Below are 24,127 nucleotides of genomic sequence, written 5' to 3' on the forward strand. Positions count from 1 at the left end.
CTAGTGTATTGCCCCAGCACTATTATTTTTGCAGAAGGTGTTCCCCATGATAGCATTTCCCTTTTCCTTTCTGTGAATGGTTCCATAGCAAAGGGCAGTATTATATCTAAAAGCATTAGGTGCTTAATTTGTAAGATAAAGAGAGGTGGCAGTAGGCATGCCTTCTTGAAAGCTATGCCACATGACCTGGTGGTCTTTCCCCTCCCATATGCATCAATAGTGATCTCCCTGACACTGAGCAGATGGAGGGGGAAAACTGGGTAGTCCCCATTGTTTCTTGAGTGAATTCCCCGCCTTGCTGTCCATCCAGCCCGCTCCCAAAATAGGCTGAACACCCACAGGCAATCTATACCGCCCCGCCCCTGATGTAAAACTAGTCACAATGGAGCAATTGCAGAATCAAGCCGCACTGCTCCATTCTTTTTTTTCACTTCCTTGAACATATGTGTATCATCGCATAAATGATTGCAACTGGCAATCACCTCCCTCATCCCACCCAGCTGCAAGCCCATTGGACACTTCATGTCTGGCTGTTCAATAAAATGATCACCCTCCTGTCAGGTAGTTTGTGTGCCAATGTGATAGTGTTTCGGGCTTGGCCTGGAGCAAATCAGGATTATTTTGCTTTGGTGTTTATCACTGGAGCATGGTTTCATCCTGGTTTCTTCCCGTTTTGGCCAAATGCGCATATAAATAGGTAGGGCTCAAAATGGGGTGAAACCACTTCTTTTGTCCATGCAGACAGCTCCTGTCAACAGGGTGGGGAATTCACTCTGCATTAGGCCAGACTTTAAAGATGCTGTCCAAGGTGCTGAAACCCATTTGCAATATAGGCTCAGCACCTTCAATAGCTCCTTTAAATTTTTGGACTAAAATCCATTGATGGAGGAATCCTCTGCTGCTGCTTATTTACTTCATCTGTAGGAAAAGGTCATTTGTGAAAATGGCCTTTTATTCTACCTGAGAGAAGGAGGAATCTTTGGCTAAGGCATTAAGAAAATATTCCAAGTAATGACTTAGAAATATTACAACTGCGAAGCATTTAATTATTAAATTATTAAATTTGATAGTTATTTAATGTAACAAAATAGTACATAATAGGATAATTTTACTACAATGATTAAACAGTAGATTCAGAAAGATTTCATTTATCTAGCAATACAAAGTGAGGGCTGGTAGAAAATAAAGGACAGGCAACTGAGATGACCAATTTAGGGATTAACTAAATAAAATTGAAATTGAAAGAACTCATGCTTCTGAAAACACTTCACAGATGGTTTCATTCTCCCTGAAATAGAACAAGGCTGACACTAAATCAGTGGTTGTGTTGCAAGTGGGACCATTGTACTTCACTGTTAATATTAAGTATATTTTACATAGGAATATTGTACAGATGTGTAAAACATGAAATGCGAGATGTTAATTTGAAAATGTACTTTATTTCCATTCTGTATTGCCACATAAAACATCTGGTATAAATATAAATGTTAGAAGTTAACTAGCAATGTTAAAAAATTAAGACATATATGGTATTAACAAAAACAAAAAGCTGTATATATAATACCCATCATTTATAACAAGTGCAAAATTCAGGAATGCTCCTGCAGTCCATGGCTACAGTTAAAGATGGCTTTTAAATTCTTTGTTTAAAATTCTACACCATTTTCTTCCTCAGTGCTCTTAGAAGCCCACTTACAATGTAATTGTTTCTGAATTTTAAGTGCATGAGAACAAGTAATCTAATGCAAAATTCCTAAATGTCAGTTATCTAAATTAAAAAAAAACCTGAGTAATTCTCTTCTGTTTACTTAAAGGTTTTAGTTAAGTGCAATTTAATGTGTACAGATTGCTTTTTAAGGTCATTCTTAGAAGGCATATTGAAATAAAAACAGAACAGTAATAATATTGCAAAGTATTTAAGCAAAACTTTGGGAATATTTTCTCCCAATAGAGTTTTTATCTATTTATTTGCTACATAAGAGTTTATTTAGCTTATTTGCTAAATGAAAGGTTGGATTTACTGTGACTGGTCATTCTGGGATGGCAGGAGCAGCAATGCACCATGACTGGGTTAATCCCTGCATGCCAATCCAACTAGGCAGGAGTCAACAGTCTGTTCAGTTCTTACTGTTAGGACCCCTTCACTGTCAGTTAAATTATCTAGCATTAAAACATTTCCCCACCACCACCAGGGTGTTTTTTCCTTTAAGGTCATACTTACAGATTATGTTTTTAAAAGAACATAGTGCTATTGCAAAGTATTCAAGCAAAATTGTATGGGGTTTCTGCCCATTTGCTGGCTTATTTGCTAAATTATGTGCATTAAGCGTAGTTACCCTGATCATATGTCAATGTGCTGTAGTCATGGCTCTGAAAAATTGCTATAGATTAAAGATTTTGCTTCCATGCTCAAACACAGCTTGAACAAATTGCTTGAAGACTCTGTCCATGTATGTGCACTTTCTTGGCCACAGTCCTTCCAGAAAACCAATATGGCCTCCATAAGAAGTAAGAATCAAAGCTACATTGGGATTTTGTTTTGCAATGGCTACTGGTATGGCTAAAAGGGGGAAACGGAAAGAAAATGTAAGTTTGAGTTACTATCTTAAAACTAACATGCAAAACTGGTAGTGTAATGGGTAGTTCAAAAATAAGTGCACTTATGATGGGTATTTGTTGTTGTATCCTTCCAACTTACAGTGACCCTATGGTGAACCTATCACATGATAATAAGAGAAATAAATGTCACTCGGGTGAGATATAAAACCCCTGCAGTGGAATGCTGCAGTATTAATGGCCAATTGTTCATATTACATCATTTTAAACTAACCATCTGGGAAGTTACATAAGAATAAAAATCAAGAAGTATGAAATGTGCTGTATGTAGGTCTCGCTTTTCTGACTACTGTACCCTTTACAATATGACCCCTCTCTCTGCAGATTTCACTTTTCCCTGTCCAAAAAATATATTCTCTCTAAGTGTTTTCTAGGTCCTCCAGCATGATTATATGGTATATTTCTGCCAGAGGTTGACCACAGTATAGCAATGGAGAACCTAGAGATTCCTAGAGAGGCATTTTCTTTAGGCATTTCTAGTCCTCCATCACAATTTTATGGTATGCATTCACATACTTATATACTCATGTATAAGTCTAGAAATAGTCAAAGAACTGGCCCAAAAAATCTGAGCTGACTTATCCATGGGTTAATGTAAGTACTGGACCTTAACTGTCATAAAAATAGAAACCATCCCCTGGTGAAACGCAAGAGTGTAATCTGTCATGGAAGCACTGTCATAGACCACCACCCCTCTACTCTTTCATTCATCCATCCTTAAGTGTGAACACAAACATTTATGCCTCCTGCAATTTTGTAAGTTCTTTAGCATTGTGTTCCTTTGCTTCATCCTTTAGATCCCTTTTTACATGACCCTAAGTCTTACTCTCGACTTATCCATAAGTCATATCAAAATCCATCATTTAGGCATGAAAACCTGCCCTCGAGTTACACATGAGATTGACTTATAGTCGAGTATATATGGTACTTTACTGAACCCTTTCAAGAGGGTTTGCTATTACCTGTAGTTTCACATCTCCATGCTGGGAATATATCCTCCATAGATATGGGGGTTGTATTGTATTAGTGAAAATTCTGCTAAGTAGAAGCATATTGCACCCTCCTCCACCCAAACTTTGTACTGTGTTCCTATTATATTTCAGGTATAATTCGAACTTATTTCCAAGGTCAACCAAGAACATTTTCATAAGAGGAAAACAAACAGAATACATGAACTTGCCATGATCTGGTGAGAAGACATCATCTAGAGAATTTAAGCACAACACTGGAATGCCAATTCTTTTCAGTCTTCGATATGGACTAGCATCTGCATAGTAATCTTCAAGTGTAGGATAGCCAAACATGACAGAGGTGAACTGTTTGTCAAATTCTCTAATGGTCTTAGCCTGAAATACATAATTTGTATTAAAGACCCTTTATAAGCATTGGTAAAATTTTAACAGGACATTAAAAAGGAATGGCTAATTTTCATACCTTCATGACAAGATTCATATCAAATAACTTGTCAAACATACGCCTATGTCTGTAAAATAAAGAAAATGGCTCCTGAAAACTGGGTCAAAGTATTTAAATACACACAGAGAAAATTTCTTCTCAGATAGAACAAGAATGCTATAAATTATGCATAGTGACAACCTGATAATGTCAGTCTATTAGATACTTAAAAATGGGATCTTTCTGCAAAGAAGAGGTAGCTGCCTGAAATACTATCAGGCAGTGGCCATTAACATATTTTATTTATTTATTTGGAATTGAGATTCAATGTAGCTTACAAAATTAAAATAGATAAGAATAAAACACAGAGAGGTAAAAAAATTATTCAAAGGTAATTAAATATATGTAGAATTAAATCCTATAAAACATCTTTATTCGAGAGACAAAGAATAAAAATAGTACAGCACACTATTAAAAGCCCTTTTCTTCAAAAACAGTCAGGTTCCAAAAGTGTGTTAGAGTAAGACTTCCTCTGATGAAGGAAGAATCAGGAGAAAGGCAATCAAACTAGGGATGTAAGTCCCATCACTGTTCATTAACCAGTTTCTTGATGCTTCAACAAAGTCTTTTACAAGCAGTGAAACTTGGGAGCTTCTTGACTAAGGTTGAGAATGTTAAATTTACAATATTTGCATTTGCTTGATTATCAAACTAACCTAGGAAGCATATTCCAGAGCCTAGGAACAACCATCAGGAAGTCCTTCTCCTGTTGTTCCTAGATGGGCTTGTGATGATAGTAGGCTGAAGAGAAATGCCTCCCCTGAAAATTTCAAAGATTTCAAAGCCTCAGCAGGCTCAAATGAGAAGACAGGACCCTGTCTGTTTATTTACTCAAGAAAGGTAACTGCGACCCAAGCCATATAGCGTTTCATAGGTTATAACCAGCACTTAGCCAGTGGAGGTGTTGTAACATAGGGACTAGTATACTACCTGCAACCAACTCCAGTCAACAATCTGGCTGTAGCTCTCTGGGCCAGCTGTGAGTACTTTTAAGATTCAGCCTCACCTACAGCGCATGTTGTTGTTGTTGCTGTTGTGTGCCTTCAAGTCATTTCCGACTTATAGTGACCCTAAGGCAAAACTCTAATGGGGTTTTCTTGGCAAGATTTGGTCAGGGGGGTTTGCCATTGCCTTCCCCTGGGTTGAGAGTATGTGACTTGCCCAAGGTCACCCACTGGGTTTTCATGGCTGAGCTGGAAGTTCTAGTCCAACACTCAAACCAATGCACCATTCTGGCTCATTACAGTAATTACAGTAATCCAAAACAGGGTGTAACTAAGGCATGTGTCACAATGACCAGATCAGAAATCTCTATAAACATAACTGTACAAATGCACTTCTGGCCACATGTTTGGGCATCCAGGCTCAGGGTTGAACCCAGGACCACATCCTGAGAACCTGTATCCTTCTGGGGGAGTATAGCCCCATCCAGCAACCATGTGGGTCAGATCGTGAGGGACTTCTATATATGGGGCCATTACCAAAAATCCTTTTCCTGCACTTCCATCAGCCTAACTGCTTTCATAGATGGGGGCACTGATAGGGCTTCAAATGTTAACTTAAGAATACAGGCAAGCTGGGATTAATGAAAGTGCTTCTTCAGATAACTGACATCCTTAACATGTTTCAAAGCTGACTGCATTTCACACTAAATATACTATGGTTTTTCAAAATGGATTGTAGGGTTGGCTTACCTAATAAGCGAAGATTGCAAACAGGTGGTTAAATAGTAATTGAAGAGAAGCCAATTCACTGGTTTTTCCAGTGAATCTGCAGATGCAAAAACATTCCATCCTGCTGAAAAAATTACAGCTGCTTTCAGTGGTGTTTCTCTGCCTGTTTTGCCCAGATAATTTAAGAGAAGCATCCTGAAAGTAGAAAAGGAAACAAATGTTTGAAGAAATACTTCACCACCCATGCAACTGATAGGTAGTGTACTTACTACTCTAGCATCTCAGTCCTAAGCATCTGTACTAGCCGATATATTAGAGAGATTGGCCCCCACTGTCAAGACAGTGCCTATCATGACAGGTGGGACTGCTAATCTAATTTTTTTTTACTACTTTATCATCACATTCCAAGATGGATGAGTGTAATCTTGAAACTGATTAAATTAAAAGCTTACACAAAATAATTGGGTTGGATCGAGAAATACTGTAGTTTGCAAGAGAAGAAAGCCACTTCTGCTTATTGGTTTGTGCATCATTTCCAGCAATCCTTGGCATCATCTTTTCAAATACAAGGGAGTGCAGCGTGAAAAGGATAGGGAAATAACAAAAAGAATATTGTGAAGTCGAAGGCTTTCACAGCCGACATCCATAGATTTTTGCCTCAAGGTGTGAGGATATGGAAGGAGGATTTGTGTCTATTTAACTAGTAATCCATTGTCTGCTGGGTCAGAGGTTTTCCCAATAGACAATGGATCACTAATTAAATAGACACCCTGAGGCCTTGCCATTCAACAACGCACAGATTAACATGTAAATCACTTCATCTCAACCACAAGTCACACAGTATATATACCCCACTCACTTCCATGCCAGCATCCTCTGAAGATGCCAGCCACAGATGCTGGCGATACGTCAGGAATAAACTGTTCCAGAACACAGCCACATAGCCCAAAAAACCAACAAAAAGAACATGGCTTATAATTAACCAATTCATTATCTTTGCTGGATCCATCTCACTGTGTGCATTCCTTTAGAAAGTCTTAGCACATATGTATTACCAGGAGAACTTGCCCTACATTCTTCTGTAGTCATTTCACACTTTATTTGGTTTATAGGAATGCCATTAGTGAATATAATAAATATTTATTGCCTTTTTATAATGAATGAAATGTAAAAGCGTATAATGATAGATGGCCTGTTCTTTTGCAGAGAAACCACAACTGGCTAAGGTTAAAGGTATTCTGGTTTATAGATGATGTTCCAAATGTGCAATCAAAACAGCTCAACATGGAGTGGAGGAAAGAAAGAGGGGGAATATTTATTTTATGTCCCTACTACTAATAAAAAAGACTGCCGGTTTTACTGCATTTTACAAAAAGTTTCTGGTAAAGCAACATAGTCTTCGGTTTTTGATTATGTGTTTTTAAGAATCTCTTCAAATCTCTTAATAGCAACAATATAAAAATCCCATGGAACAACCAAGTAATCAGTTGCATTTCATTGACTGTCTAGGGTAATAAGCAAAATATCTTCTATTTTATATCCAAAGTTGTACTGTAGCTCCTGAATCTGCTGTAGAAACCTTTAACTGTGGATTGGGAGACATTAAATTTGAAGATGGAAAGTGAGAGAGGAAGGGGAATTCCTGTTGTAAGTGGAAGCTCACCTGCATGATATGAGGCCTATATTATGACCTATGATAATTACTTGTATACTACTTTGGTTATCAGGCACAGACAACATGAACTTTGTTCAAAAACCCCTACCGTCTTCAGAAATCTAGAACATGATATCTTACATAGAAGAGACTGGTTAATATAACTATCTTGCAGTAGTGGTTCCTTCAAATTTTATAGTTAAATTCTGCTTTAATTTTCAAAACTAAAAGCACCAATACAGTCCTTGTTCTAGAGGGGAGATAAATATGTATTAAAATAGGTACTGTAGCTTTTGACAGGTAAAATTCTCAGTTGCTAGTAAAACATGGTTATAAGCTGAGCATGTAAAAGAGTGAACTGAAGCATTTCTTAAAAACTACCTCTCCTGTCAAGTCGTATTTCTTTGATGAAGTAGAACAAATAGTGAAAACTGAGACCCAGTCCATTTTCCACTGAGTCTGTATTAGATAAGAAAAATCCTTACCCTCAGCCTTTGCAAATTGCTTTCCAAGGACCAGAGAGCTATACTGCTGTGGCATCTGTTATATAAATGCTTACCCTCCCATGGAAACACCTGATGCCATTAGTGCAGCTGAGGAGTACAAATTATGTACATAATGAACAACAGTTTCCAAATCTTCTGTATTAGCAGCACAGTAAGTCCTTGGTGTCTAGAATACGCCAAAAGTGAGAAAGAATACAATCATAATTTGTTTTGTCACATCTATATTCTTTCTTTTGTATCTCATTAACATTTCTTACTATTTTCTGTATTTTATGCTTTTTGGTTTTGTGTGTGTGTGTGTTTAAAAAATTGTAATAGGAAAATCTTAATTTTTTTTAAATAATAATGTATCTCCTTAAACCAAGACCAAAACAAAACAGCACCAAGATGGTTTATACAGCAGCAAAATTCAGTAAAATTAACCCAAAGGACATTTTTAGAAGATGTCTAGATTGCCCATACCATGAGCGGAAGGGCTTATTCCAGGCACAGAACTTTCTGAGATCCAGTAGAAGCTCTCTACTGAAGAAGAGGAGGATCTTTTTTTTATCAATTCACCCTACTTCTGTAACACTCCCCCCCATGTAGCCTTTAATACCGTAAAGCAAAATTACAGAGGTCTTCAGGGAGAGGGATTCCTTTCAGTGCTAACAGGTCTCTGACAAATTATAATCTTCAGCCATCCCATGTTGTTCACCAAGACATGGTTTTGTACATGTATACTTTGAGCATGAATGTATATTACTAACATTTTAAATCTCACTCCCAGTACGTACACCCACAAAATAGTTCTTGCTGTGCAATTTAATCCAACATCTCAGTGCCTTCGACAAAATGTGTATTTGTAATTAGGCTTTGGAGCCCAATTCCAAAGAAACACATCCAAAGGGCCTCCTGTCCCTCATCCTTGCCCTAAACCATGTCCTCTAAAAATGACGGTTGACTATCAGTCAGTTTCAAAGTACAACTGGATGCCACAAAAAACAGACTGTGTGTATATGAGTGAGAAAGAGAACTTTCCCTGGAATCTGAAATAAAACAAAAAGGGTCTGAAAACGACCTGCAAGCTTTTGGGATTTAAGGAATGTTGGAGTGTCAAGCTGATGGAGGGGCAGAAGATGGAACCAATCTGCTCAACTCCCTAACTATTTTTAGAAGACATCCTAGAAATCAAGGATTAGGAGGATTAGAGAGAGGTGTGTTATGATGTTCCCTTTCCTGTACAACATAGGGCTATCTCATGAGTTTAAAGTAATGGATGAAATATCAGGCTATCCATGTTTTTTAATCATTAACTCTAAATAAGAAAGAGTTCAGTGACACAGTGCATGTTTTGCATGGAAAAGTTTAGAATTTCATGTTCAATTATTGGCCTCTCCTTATGAGACTGGGTTGCCAGTGATGGCAGATGTGGAATGTCATGACCTCTAAAAATAGGCAAAACTTGGCTAGCTAGACAAGTAATGTGTAAGAGTTTTCTTTAATCCTACTTTTGTCCCAGACTTTTTGATCGCTTAAATTTTAAGAGCAGGCCTGTGATTCCATGAAAGTATACAGTAGGCACAATGTTTGGTAATGATACCAGAATTCACGTTCCTCAAAATGTTAACTTCTCTGTAAATACAAAAGAATGCATTTCTAACACTTAAAACTGCAAAATAATCATCATCATCATCATCATCATCATCATGAAAATATAGCAGAGCTTGGAAAAATTACCCTTTTGGACTATCAAACCATTCTCTCAGGTAGCATGTCACTGGTCATGCTCACTGGAGATTCTGGGAACTGTAGTCCAAAAAAGTAACTTTTCTACACTGCCAAGTGAAACCTCAGCAGTAATAGGGGCTACAGGATAAACTTACTAGCTTTCAAGAAGCAAGTCTTCAGTTTTGATTTATACTCATTACAAAATTCACAAAATTTAGAATACTGTGGAACAGGTTTCTTTTTTTAAAAAGACATAATTATGGCAATCTGAAGGCAGTAGTAGGTACACAGTGTAAACAAGTCCATAAAATACTGTCTGACAACTGGGTGAAAGGGCAAAACCTTCATGTTTCAATACAGATAGATTCTAGGTTGGACTCAAAGCATTTAAAAACCATTAGAGGTATTGATTTTTTTTTTATTTTGCTCTTTATACACTCCTAGTTGCCAAAGACAACAAAATCATAGTTCAGCTTCTTTGAAGAATTGTTTTTTAACAATTTTAACAGAGAAAACATTTTAATGCTCATTTGGCATAGCAACATGCAATGCAAATGCTAAACATGTTTAATCAGAACTCCTACTTAGTTAAACGGGGTGTATCTCCAGGTATGTGTGTTTTATGTGATCCTGTAGCTAGCTACCTAAAAGTAAGCCCCACTTAATACTGTGGGATTTATAAACATGCATAGGGCCATGCTATTAATATATTTCTATATTTTAAAAGCTGCTATTCTTTTCAGTGTTTGCTAAAAAGTGTAAAGTTATCTCAGCTCACAAGAGAACTTACTTGAGCCTGGACTTGGCAGACACATTTCTTCATTATTGTTTCAAAATCATTCAGAAGGGATTATAGATCAAAATTCTCACTAAAGAGGCTACAACTGCAAATTAGAGTCTTTCAGCACTGGTAGATGTAAAGCTGATTACCTGGCATTATCCCGAAATGGAAGCAAACAAAAAATCTTTTCACTTCATTTGATATATAATTTAAAGAATTAGTGTGCCACAAAACTCTTTTGTACATTCATCTCCAAATGTTTGCCGGAAACCAATTCTTTCTTTCTACTTTTAGTAAGAAAACAGTCTTATACTTTGTTTTAATCCTTGGAAATTCTGAGAGTTTTGTTAGTCAAAACTAACTTTCCAAACTTCCGTAAGCAATGAAACATTGCAGTGGCTCTTCACAGACTATAAATATGTGGCAGGACAGCAAGATCTTAGCAATGTATGCACTTCCTTAATGAGTCCTGCCTTTGAATACAAGCCTCTCCTTGTTTCTTGTTGGGTGGGAAGGGGAGTATGTTTATTTTAGAAAATATTGAGTTGTTAACAGTAGGGTATCTGGTACATCTGAAAACTGGTGATTTTCTAGTACGGGACAGAATTCTGTGACCATGCAAAATCAAATATGTAGTCTGCAGGAGTTTACTGACCCAGGTTTGCGGAATTGTAAAACAAGGCCCAACCCCTAAGAGGAGAGAGGACAGCTGAAAAACCACCCATTCTAGCGATAGCTTTAGTGTGGATTGCTTGTGGAAGTATCATATGCTTCCAGGTATTGGCAATTATGCTCTTGCTATGTGTTTTGTTCACAGTTGCTCTATATTTTATCTAATTTAAGAGCAATTCTTACCAAGAGATTTTCACCAGCAATTCCTCGATAGTTTAAGACCACACACCTTTTAAAAATACAAAAGAGATTTGTTTACCAGAACTGTTAACCAGAGTGCCTTTAGATATGAAGATTCAAAGCTGCTCCAGTTTATTATTCAAGATTTGCCTATGATTCAAAACAGTGACACAGACACACATAAAACACATAGGCGGGATACAAACGGCCCTCAAGGGGCCGTTTTCCCGCCGCCGCCATTCGCTGCGTAGGGAAGCCCCAGCTGCCAGACCGCGAGGCTTCCCTGCGCAGCAAAAAAGGAGCGGCGAAATGCCGCTCCTTTTTGGAACGCGGAAGTGGCGCTGCGAGGGGTGGAGTGCGTCCTCGCGATGTCACTTCCGCCGCGACACGTCTGGACGCACAGCGTCCAGTACGTCAACATGGCGGCGCCCATGTGGATGGGCACCGCAAAAAAGTACGCGCTCCGCGCGTACTGGGAGGAAGGGCTGTCAGGAAGGTAAGAACCTTCCTAACCCTAATACGGCCCTTCCTAACCCTAGTACGCGCGGAGCGCGTACTTTATGGCGGTTTGTATCCCGCCACAGTTATGTATTTTCTGTTGAAAGTGCCTGTCTATCAGTTACACAAAATGCTCACCACAAATCATTGATCCACTGTACAGTCAGCTCATTCCATTCCTTAAAATTACTGATTTTTCCAACCTTTTTCCCTCTGAAAAATTTATGGTGGTGGAGGGGGCTCAGGAAAACCAACAACTCCATTTCTGCTCACCACTACCAAGAAACAGTAGTGAGCATTTGTGCACTAGCTACAAACTGCTAAATGTATTTTAGCAGGTAAGGACCAGATTTCAGTACAGATGAGGGCAGTAAGGGTGTCAAGGAGAGAGCAAGAGTATGTGGCTTTCTGAGATTTTCTATTAGCTCCCAGATTCTGACAGATGGTTAGAAGGAATTACTATTACTTACACATAAAGCCCAGAGATATTACCTTTTGGACCACAGTTCCTAGAATCACCTAGGCTGCATTCCGCTTTGCAGAAATAATCCAAGTTAACACCACTTTAACTGACATGGCTATGGAAATCTGGAATTGTCATCTGTTGTGGCACCAGAGCTCTCTCACAAAACTACAGTTCCCAGAATTCCATAGCATTGAGCCACAGAAATTAAAATGGTGTCAAAACTGGATTATTTCTACAGTGTGGATGCAGTCCCTATGACCAAATGCCAATGGACAAGATGGCTATGGACTTTTGGGAATTTCAGCCCCAAAGATAACTTTTCTAAGTTCCTTATACAGTTGGCTCTCCGTTTTCATGGGGGATCCGTTCCAGACCCTCCACCACTACTACAAAAATGGAGACTCAATGATATTCAAGCCCCATAGGCTTGAATGGGGCGCATGCCCACTAGTGGGGTGCATGCTGCGGGGGGAGGGGGCACCCCATTGAACATAACGGAGATCACCCATCCATGAACATTCAAGACCGCAGACCTCAAGTCCATGAGAACGGAGGGGCAACTGCATAGTGCAGCTGAAGGCAACCTGGAAATCATGACCCATTATCAAATGTTCTTGATAATGTAATGATTTGCAGATAAAGATGAAGATAAGTAATAGGGACAGCAAGCCCCCCCTCCCCACTTCCACAAGTAATGTGGAAACGGAAATGGGCTTATATGGTTTTCTTTGCAGAAATGATCTTGGGGGGGAGGGGCATGATTCCTCTTCCCAAATGATTTTAGTGGTGAAAGGAGAGTCTTCAACACTGATTAAAGTAACTTGTATTGGTGGGTGGGGTGCAAAGTCATTCAATCCTCTAAAACCCATTCTTTCTCCATTACTTTATATCTCAAGTTAAAGATAAGCAGGTTCCGTGCATTGCTTCCTGCCATCAGGAATTCTTGCCATCCTTATTACTGTGCAGAAGGTAAGGTGCATCCAAGCTATGAGGTGCTGCAGCGATTCCCCTGGCTTGGTTAATGAAGTACCTGTGGTACACATGCCACCCTATGCGCTACTATAACTCTGCTTTTGAGATAAATGGGAAAATAGGGACAGGAAATTTCTTCCAGCTCTATCTCTGCTTCATTCACTACAAATTAGTGGAACTTCCTGCGTGTGCAGATTTAATCTAAGCAGGTCAAGTAGAAATGCTGACAAGTGAAACTGACCTGTATCCCAAAGTTTTGCTCTGCTGAATCATATGGAGAATGTAAGATTCCTTGCTTGTTCCTGTGAGGCCTGGCAGCAAAAGGATGGTGGGTCTGCTGTTGGAATCTGGGTAAGGTACACTGTCATGATTATCAAACCAATCCAGGGAAATCTGTCCTCCATCTGCTGCAGTGATAAGCTCACTAGAAAATCAACACTAGATTAGTTTTGCAAAAGTAAAAATAAAAGCATCAATGAGCTATAAACCTCTCCCTTCTCCATGGAATATCTGATGTACAGACACACTGTGCTCATAAGACCACAAAATTTGGTTATCTGCCTCCCCGCCCCCCAGCCTGTTGGACATCATTGTAGTGGGGCTACTGCTCACAGCTCCAAAACATCAGTACTATTTGAAATTATGAATGGTTATATCATTTGTCCTCACTTCCAACTTTTTTATACCTTCTGAGTTTAGTTGCAATCCTCAGAATAGCAAGACTGGATTTTCCCAACAACAGTATATTATGAACTATTATTGTTGTAATAGAAATGTGTAATTAAGATATATTCAATTTTTAAAAGACCAGCTCTCAGTGGTTTGCAAGAACTGGTTTGTTGGTATGAATCAAGAAAGCCACCTGCATTTCCTTGTGGGGGAAAGAGCTGCACTGAAGAGCAGAGTGGGTTTCTCTGCTCTAGCATCCTGTCTCTTTTCTAGGCTTGGTGCAGAAGAAGGAGACAACACACTTTTCCTCCTGTCCAGTCCATTCACTGTCCTGCACACAATCCCTAGTGAGCTATGCCTACCCAGCTATAAATACACAGCTCCAGCAGTGTGTTCCTACATTCTAGAGGACTCTTATGCAAGCGTGTGGGGAAATGCCAGAGAAACTACAAACTCTGATACAATCTTTGAAGGAAACTTTGCCATCAGCCTAGTGAAAGCCATTTATTCAGCAACCAATGCTAGAATTAGATTGTATTTTTCCAATTGGTTGATGAGTTCAGCAGTTCTGAAACCTCTTTACTTCAGTTTTCTCTAGGACAAGAGAGAAAAAATACAGCAAGACAGGCCAACTCTGCTTCATTTGGAATAGACATGTGTTCTGCTGGTTCCTTTGCCATTGAGGATAGTTACCTTCCTCTTGTTTGGAAGATGCTCTGTTTAGGCTCTAAACTTTAGGGTGTGGGAGTGAAATTACACACACTCATTTGCAGAGGAGGGCAGTGGGACAGATTTTTCACCTGACATATTAGCTAGCTGAGTACAATTACTCTTTGGGGCTTGCTTTAATACACTCGTCCCTCCACATTTGCGGATTTGACTTTTGTAGATTTGATTATTCACAGATTTTATTAATATGTTATCTCTAATATTTAGGCCCTCCAGCACAACTCTATGGTCAACTTTAACCAACAGTAACACTGAAGGACCTAGAAATTCCTAGAGAGAACATTCCACTAGGCATTTATAGCTCCTCCAGCACAATTTTATGGTCAATGTCTGGCAGATGTTGACCACAGAGTTGCACTGGAGGACCTAGACATTCCCAGAGAGGTGTTCTCTTAGGTGAAAATATAGTGGTTTTGTTATTTGTGGTTTTTCCACATTCATGGAGGTCCTGTGCCCCTAACCCCACCAAATTTGGAGGGACGAGTGTATTTAATATTCAAACTGATATTCAAAGAGTTCAGCTAGGTATTGGTTTCAGCTGCAAAACAGAGCATGAGAGGACATTTTTTTATGGATGTAGAAAACAAGGGAACAGATTGGTCAAAGTAACAAAGAGCTGAAACAGATGTGAAATGAAAAATTCATTATGATACTTCTGTGTTTGGAGGGCATTTTTATCCCCAACCTACACTGTAAAAAACAACAACCCCAAAACCAAGTGCATGGCTATTCAAAGTCATAGCCATGCTAGTTCATTTCAACAATAAAAGATACAAAGAAATCCTGTGGCACTTTTAAGACTGAGAGAAAGAAGTTTATAGCATAAGTTTTCATAGACAACCACTTCATTAGATGCTACTTCACATAGTACTTCTGTGTCTGGTGATGTAGACTGGGTCCAAAAACACACTGCAGAAATAATCCAGTTTGAGACCACTTTAACTGCCCTGGCCCAGTGCCAGGGAATCCTGGAAACTGTTGTTTGTTGTGGCACCAGAGCTCTTTCTGACAGAGAAGGCTAAATGTCTCACAAAACTACAGTTCCTAGAATTCCCTAGCACTGAACCAGGGCAGTTAAAGTGGTCTCAAACTGGATTATTTCCATAGTGTGTTTTGGCCCTGAGTCTACAGAAATGTATGCTACCAAAATTTTTCTCTCAGTTAAATGCAAGAGTACTAGAGAATCAATTTGTTTCATTTTACAAGTGCATGGCCCCCCCTTCCCTTTTTCCTGCTTCTGCAAAACACTGTGGAGAAATAGGTGCCATTCTAAGGATAAGGTCAGCAGGAACACAGGGGTGAGATAAACTCAGAGCTTGGGAAAGTTACTTTTTTTTTGCCCAGAATGGCCAGATTCTCTGAGGCAGTGTGGCTATAAATCTCCCCCAAACTTCTTCCAGGCTCTAGGCCAGTATATGTTCCCATTCACTAGTTCTTACATTCTGGGAATGTGTGGCGGTTAACCTTTGAGGGTGGTTGTAGACATTTATTTCTGTTGACAGTTCCAGCATATGCCCTTCCTTTCATCCACTACAAGTATAGACAGACATCATGTATTATGGGACAGGTATCATGCAGCCATCCAGATGTTATTTGACAACATTTTACCAGCTAGAGCTGGTAGGATAACAACATCTGGATGGCTGCATGATTCCCACTTCTGCTACATCATGACAGCCACAGTATGAAGTCAGTACACCCTGGTACATCATAACAGTCACTGTGGGTAGCGTCCATATTTAAAGCACATGCGAGCAGGTTGTACTTACTTCCTATATTGCACATAGGGTCGATCTGTGATGAAAGGCCGAATGAGAGTTTGTACACGGCCCTCCCAGCACCACACAGTGGGATAGTATGTTTCTGTCACAACAGGGCAGTGGTCCTGTAAGAAGCGGCAGAAGCTTTCACTGCCAGTCACCAGCTGAGGTTTCTAGAGAGAAAAGCAGGCAAGGATTTAGTACAAGGAGTAGTCTGAAGTTGGGGGAGAAGGATATTAATTCAAAATTTTTAAAATGTTTAATAGAACAAATACATCAAACAGTTTCAGGCTTGTATGATGGTAGTAATCATGCAAATCTGCAGGGAGGAGAGGGAGAAGACTACCATGTGGCAATGCAGGATAGTCTGCTCAAGTGGCAGGTCTGAGATGCCATTAAGTGGGACAGAGCTGACCCAAGGAAATTGTGCACAAACTCTGCTGGAATACGCAGCATCCTAACAAGGGCACAAGAATGCTGCTATGAAATCCCCATGCCTGCCAGTGAGTACTTTGTATTCTGCTGTTTATGCATATGTGGATACCATTTAGATCCCCTCCTCCCAGGAATTAAAGCTTTTTGGGTCAGCTCTTAAGACAGCAACCTGCTATATATTTGGACACCCACACAAACAAGAACAGATAAACAGTAGTGCTAATAATACATTTGTTAGTAGTAAAAAAGAAAAAAGGCATATGAAAAATTAGAATGGGTGGGCTGGTGGCAGTGAGCAAGTCATCCTATCATCCTAACCATGAAGTCATTCTCTGTCTTTGACGATGTATCTGTATTAGTCTGTATCAGCATGCAAAGAAATCTTGTAGCATCTTTGAGACTAACTGGGAGAAAAATATTTGTAGCATAAAATTTCATAAACACAGGCTGCACCTACACCGTAGAAATAATGCAGTTTGACAGCACTTTAACTGCCCTGACTCCATTTAATGGAATGTTTCATAGGTTTCAGCATGGAAGATTCAGAGGAACGTGAAGTACAGGCTGACCCAAACAGGGGAGAAACTCCAGAATTTTCTTCCATGACTTCTCAACTGGAAGATATAGCCTACCATCATATTCAGACTCAAAAAGTCATTAACAGTACCTCAATTTATCCCTCCTTTCAGAAAATAAATTAGGCTAGGACTTTTTGAAAATCACAATCAGCTCTTCCAGTGTGGCTGAGCCATTTATAATAAAGATCTGCCACTTACACTGGGCATCAAATTTCTGCTGAGATGACATCTCTCCATAGCTGCAAAAGGAGGGAGAGCTCCTGTTAACAGGGTCTACTGGGAGCTGTCCATGGTCTTTTCCTTGACCTATGTTTATGTGGAATGTGGGAAACCTCGAGCGTGTGCCCTTAATCTGGCCCATAAGGCTCTTATATCTAGCGTGGCATATTGGTTTGAGTGTTGGACTAAAATTATGGAGACCAGGATTCAATTTTCAGCTTGGCCATGAAACCCCCTGGGTAACCTTGCCCAAGTCACATACTCTCAGCCTCAGGGGAAGGCAAAACCTCCTCTGAAGAAATCTTGCCAAGAAAACTCCATGATACGTTCGCCTTAGTTGGAAACAACTTGAAAGCACACAACAGTAACAAATCCAGGTATGCTCCTTTTCCTTTGGCCTCCTGTCTCACTGCTGAATTTATTTCTTTGCTTTGCTTTGGAACATGGGCTGGGTTTTACCCATATGTTCCAACTTCCTCACGGCCTTTAAATAATCTTACAGTCACTTCCTGAGTGCTTCAGAATAGCAGGACTAACTACTACTTAGCTCAGCACTTCAAACGTCAAAGCGCTAACAGCTGAGGATTAAGAAAGCGTAAGTGAAGAGCTGAGCAACCAATACAGAGCAAGGGAGCCAGCATTGGGTGGCAGTTTGATTGGAATTGGAGAATGCCAGCAAGAGTGGTTGGTGAGGTGACAATGGGGTGACTGTGACTATAACAGTGGGAAGAGTGATCATGGAGTGAAAGGGACAGTGTGGGCATGAGAGCATGTGGCCATAGGGACTGTAGGAGGAGGAGAGAGAATGGAGTATCAGAGAAAAGGGAGTGACAGGGAGTGGGGAAAGTGTTATTCAGACAGTGCTGGAAGGGAGAGTGAGGTGACAAAGAAAGTGAAGAGCAAAACATTTACAAGGAAAATAGGTGGGGAAGTAGTGATATGTGTGCTGGGGGGCATTGAAAGTTTGAGCGGTGCCCACACAGTTTTAGCCCTTATCAGTGGCATATGAGCTCCCAAAGTCTTTTATGAAGGCAGCATGATTATTAGGCTGAAAATTATTCTGCAGTCTCGGCTTATGAAATGATGTGAGGGTTTTCTTGGATCCCCTTCCTGCTTCTGCCTGAGCTGGATGGAGCTCCTTGAGACTACCTAAACAAACTAGGCTGCCACCACCTACTGAACTGTCCCCCCCCTTTCCCTAGTAACTCAGGAGGGCGTTACTGTGAGGTTGCTTCCCATCTCTGACTCTGCAGAGACTTTCTTCACCTCCCCAAACCTGCAAAGGCAAGTGAAAAAGGAGTGTGAGAGGTAGAAGTATTTTTAAAGGAAAAGGCTTTATTCTAAATAAGAAATCTACATAACAAAAGGATATCTCTTTACATGAAAGGCTACCTTCCCTTCAGGCACATATAGGAGTTACATATTACAGAATAGATTATATCATTTCAGCCAAGATCACCAAAATAACCATAAACCCTAGCACAAGCTGACTAAACATTTCCTAGCTACTCATGATGCAAATGGGATTTGTAGTCCTTGATGTTCTAGGTGTAGTGTGAACTCCATTTGTCCAATCTTGGCCAGCTTCCCCAGGTGAGACAGGAGTCCCTGCTCCTCAGGCCCCCCCCCCCCCCTTTGTTAGACTTTCCTTAGAGTATACTGGTCCTTTCTTAGGATTTTTATAAACTCTGCAGACACAGATCTTCAATGGCTATCTCATTGGGCAATTGCTCTCTTATCACCTCTGTGATGTTGACCCCATTAAAATGTAACTTAACCTTATCAGATCATTTAGCTCTTTGTTACCTGGAAAGAAGGCTATTTGTGCTGCTTAGATAATGGGAGAAGCCCCCATTATCACAAATGACCTGACCTGTTTTAGCCTTGCCTCACTTGGCTTTTCTTCACATGAAGATACTTGACCTGGCATCATCCACTTTCCCAATGAAAGAGGATGGCGGGAAACCCATGGTTGCAAAAACACAAACAAACTGAGGGAGGACCTAAGGGGAAGGTGCAAATCCAAATGCACACTATTAAGAATAGAGGGGAAGGTGAACAGAATATTCTCAATGATGGCAAGACTGGCTGGGTGGGAGAAAGGTAGACAGAATCACTGAACAGTAACAGAGTTCCACTTGTAGAACCTGTTAAGTCCTATTGCAAGGTGGATACTCACAGAGGGGACGGACACCAATTTGTTTTTCTTGTACTGCTGGGCTGGACTGGCATGCCATAACCCCTAGTTGTCCTAATAAAGTATTTTTTTTTTCTGTGTGATTTTCCCACCACAACCACCAAAATGGCTCAAAACTAATGTCCCACCCAGAATGGAAAAAGGAAGTGGGTGTAAGCAGGTTTTTAAGGTATGTCTGGAACTTTGATGACTGAAGGAACAAAATCATTGTATTACAGTGGGATGGAGCCATTTTGAGGGGACTGAGGGTCAATATTACCCAGATTTTTTAGGGTTTCTGGGGGGCTTTAGGAAATATTGTACTTTAGGGCCCCATGGTCTATAGTGAAGAAGAAAGATTTATTTCTGAAGTGGCAGAACATATATTCTATCAGCATAAAATAATCATAGCATGATATTCCCACTGCAATACGTATGGCAATGTGATTGCACAGCATACATATTTTAAAATTGGCTTGACTATTTAGTAACTCCACAAAACCATCAAAGGAGTTTATCACATGGGAGGGAATCGGCCAGATCCTGTACAGATATGGGATTTAAATCCACAAAAGCGGGATCGTTTTCAGATGCATTGAGCATTAATCCGAAATTAACCCACACAGAAAGTGGACAAATCCTGTAAAAGTTGGATCATTTTCAGATACATTGGGGGCACTGAGCATTAATCTGATATTAACCTACACAGAAAGTGGACAAAATTGGCAGCTTTTTTACTTTCAGGATTTTCCCAAAAGTAAAAAGTGGCTGATTTTGTCCACTTTCTGTGTGGGTTATTGTTGGATTAATGTTCAGTGCCCCTGTTGTGTCTGAAAACGATCCTGCTTTTGTGGGATATTCCCGAAATTTAAGTCCAGTTTCTGCATGGGATTTGGGCACTTAGCCTTCCATGTGATAAACTCCAAAGACTTGTGGCAACCTATAGATTAAGCACCAAATACTATAGTTGTGTTCAGTTCTGTTCAGCATTGACACTGAAATTGACACTTTCATTGGGGAAGTGGATGATGCCAGGTCAAGTATCTTCATGTGAAGAACCTTTTAAATCACAATTACCTTAAATTGCATTGCTTTAAATTGTTACTCGTTGTTGTTGTGTGCCTTCAACTTATTTTCTGATGTATGGGGATTTTATGGGGATTCTTTGCAAGTTTTAATCAGAAAGTGTTTGTCATTAGGTAAGGCTAAATGTTGGATTTTTGTTGTTATTAAGTGCCTTCAAGTAGCCTCCAACTTATGGCCGCCTTATTATAAAGGGGTGTGTTTTTTAGCAAGTTGTATTCAGAGGATGCTTGTCATTGCTGTCTCTGAGGCTGAGAGGCTGTCACTTGCCCAAGGCCATCCTAAGGGTTCCCATGACAGGACAGGGACTCTTAGGCTAACACTCAAACCACTGCCACCATGCTAATTCTCAATGTTATATTTAGCTCTTGGCATAAAACAGGACCAGTAGAACCCACAAGAAGCCCAGCATTAAATGGTCATCTGGGTGAATCAGCCCTAGACACAGATGAATAATGTATGAAAACTGGATATCTGGTAGATATCCGTCTCACTGTTTTGGTATGATGCTTATCACCTTGAAGAATAGAGAATACAAGAATGAGTAATTTTCCATACACTGAAATAAAAACAAACCAAAACAAACAAACAAACAAACAAACAAACAAATAAATAAGGCAGTATTACTGGGTTGCACTTAAGTATACTAGCCAGTCTCATGTCTACTTGGAAGTAAGTCCCTGTTTCCTTCAACATTTCTTCTCGCCCAGCATGCATCGTACTGTAGCAATAATTTGTTTTTATTCACAGTTTTGATGGAGCAAAACATCATGAAACATCAAACATAATTAAACTATTGCTTCCTCCTCCCCCTCCCCCTCCCCCTCCCCAAGGACTTACTTTTCCTCACCTTACATGCTCCTTCACTGCTGCTCGATTCCTCCCTAACCCAGCCCACTAATTCTAAATCCTTAACCTTTGCTCCTGCAGCTTTTCTATCTACTGTGGCAATTCGGTCTTCCAAGTTCCCTACAGCCTTTCACAAGATTTCTAGTATCAGTAGTGTGCAGAACAGCCGATCTGTTAGTCAGAAGAGATATCAGACAAGATTCCAAATGAAGGAGGGCAAAATCTGTTGACATGGAACCAAGAGTTTGAGATATCAGGAAGGAAACATGGCACCCAATTCATTATTTTGTTCCTTCACTCAAAGAATATTTTTTAAACCAACCTACCCCCTTCATTTGAGGCAGTTCAAGCAAAGTGGGTGATTTCTGCAGGGTGTTTTGGACTGGAGTTTCCCTGCTTGCCTCCCAAACTGGCTGCCTTGGCTGCCTCCGCCGGGTGCAATGCACCAACACCACCCAGGCGCCTGGGGCCATGTCAAACCCTCCCACAGTTTCTTCCCCCAAAGGCAGGCAGGATGGGAGTTGCAGTGCATTCTCCAAAAGAAGGAGGAGAAGGAAAAGAAGGAGAAGTCCTAGCACCACTATGTGCAACAGGGCTGAAAGGCAAACCTTCCCACCCCATCCCTGCCAAGGACTAGCATCCTTCTATCCAAAGCCAAGGGCTTCACCTGACGGTGAACCCAGGCTCCTGGCTTCCTCCTGACCTGAGGATGTTTGGCTGCCCAAGCCACCAAGCTGCCTGAGGTCTGTCTCCCCTCAGGGTCACCCTGAGTCCCCCCCCTCCCCGTAAAGGAGGTCAAGACATTGCCAGATGGAGGGCATTGCAGAAAAAAAAGAGGATTTTGCCACATAGAAAAGCTCCAAACACCAGAAGCAGGCATTCAACCTTCTAGTCCTGCTCAAAAGGGAGGATATTGTGGGAATTCCTCCTGGAGAGAAGGCTGAAATGGAGGACAGGTCCTGGAAAAGGAGGACACCTGGCCACTCTACTGAAGGAGAACAAGGCATTTCAAGAATGTAGGGCATTCAATAAAAATGGAGAACATTAATTACCACATATAAAAGCTAACAACACTCCAATTCATACTTCTTAGTCCTGCTCAGAAAGGAGGACATTCTGGGGCTTCCTTCTTAGACAGATGGCTGAAAGGGAAGACCTGTCCTAGAAAGGGAGGAGGACCAAGTCTGGTCACCCGGTAGAATAGCATTCGTCCTACTCTTAGTCCTATGAAAAATGGAGGATGTGTTGGAATTCCTCCTAGAGGGAAAGCTGTGAAAGGGAGGACCTGTCCTGGCAAAGAAGGAGGACACCGGGTCCAAGTCTGGTCACCCTGCAGAATAAATATATCAATTGCATGCTTCTTAGCCTTGCTCAGGAGGGAGGGCCTGGTGGAGAGTCCTTCGTGGACAGAAGGCTGAAAGGGAGGGCAGGTCCTGGAAAAGGAGGAGGACACCTGGTCACCTTGGCTAAGGAGGACATACAGTGAAAGCACTCCTAGGAATGTCAATCCATGGCTGTGTGTCCTGCTCAGGAGGGAGGACACGGTGGGGATTCCTTCTTGGACAGAAGCTGAAAGGGAAGACCTGTCCTAGAAAAGGAGGAGGACCATGTCTAGTGGTCACACTCTAAAATAGATCATTTCATCCTTCCTAGCCCTCCCTGCTCAGGAGAAAGGAAGGACATGCTGGGGATTGGCCAGGAGGCTGAAAGGGAGGGCAGGTCCCCCTGGCAAAGGAGGACAAATGTAGGGCATGCCCAAAGGACAGCTAGAGGTGCCCCTTCCCTGCTTGTGAAGCCTGAAGGGAGGCCCTCCTGGGGGGGAGAGGAGGGGCTGGAAGGGGGCAGCAGGGGTCCCTCTGGCCAAGGAGGAGGAGGAGGAGGAGGAGGAGGAGGGGGAGGGGGAGGGGGGGTCCTACCTTGGCGATGGTGCGGAGGTAGTAATAGGCGGCGTAGGCGGCGGCGGCGCAGCAGAGGGCCAGGGACCAGCCGCAGCATCCGGCTCCGGAGCCCAGCAGCAGAGCCTCCCTGGCGGCAGGGCTCTCCAGGGAGAGGGACCAGGCGGGGCTCAGGCCCAGCAAGAGCATGGCCAGCCAGGCAGGGACCCCCCCCCCCTCCCAGCCTCCTGCCCCTCAGGCCTCCATCCCTCCAGCGGCAGGCAGCAGGGGGTGAGGCTCCTTGGTCCTGCCTGGCTTGCTTGCTCCCTGCCCCAAGGCAGCAGCCTCCTGCTCCTCCTCCTCCTCCTCCTCCTGCAGCCCTTCAGCTCCGCCTTCAGTCCTCCTCTCCGCAGGCGCCAGCGCAAGGCATGGGTCCCAAGCCCACTGCAGAGAGATGATCCACTCTGAGACCGCTTTAACTGCCCCTGGATCGATGCCGGGGGATTCTGGGAAAGGGTAGTAGTGTTTGTGAGACACTGAGCCTCCTCTTGTCAGAGAGATCTGGGGCCACA

General features: G+C 41.4%; 1 protein-coding gene across 1 annotated transcript; it reads right to left on the minus strand.

Moving 5' to 3' along the window:
• Positions 1-1,411: 1,411 nt before the first annotated feature.
• Positions 1,412-23,765, minus strand: LOC149317244 (phospholipase ABHD3-like). The gene is made up of 9 exons (XM_089518362.1): positions 23,598-23,765; positions 16,351-16,514; positions 13,425-13,607; positions 11,251-11,296; positions 7,958-8,070; positions 5,766-5,939; positions 4,051-4,099; positions 3,797-3,962; positions 1,412-2,560 (listed from the first exon to the last, which is right to left on the minus strand). The coding sequence occupies exons 1-9, from the start codon at positions 23,763-23,765 to the stop codon at positions 2,382-2,384; spliced, it is 1,242 nt and encodes a 413-aa protein (XP_089374488.1). The 3' UTR covers positions 1,412-2,381.
• Between the last annotated feature and the right edge of the window lie 362 nt (positions 23,766-24,127).

Source organism: Sceloporus occidentalis, unplaced genomic scaffold (genome assembly GCF_023333645.1).
Source record: "Sceloporus occidentalis isolate IW3139 unplaced genomic scaffold, rSceOcc1.0.p SCAF_3, whole genome shotgun sequence".
Classification (NCBI taxonomy): domain Eukaryota; kingdom Metazoa; phylum Chordata; class Lepidosauria; order Squamata; family Phrynosomatidae; genus Sceloporus; species Sceloporus occidentalis.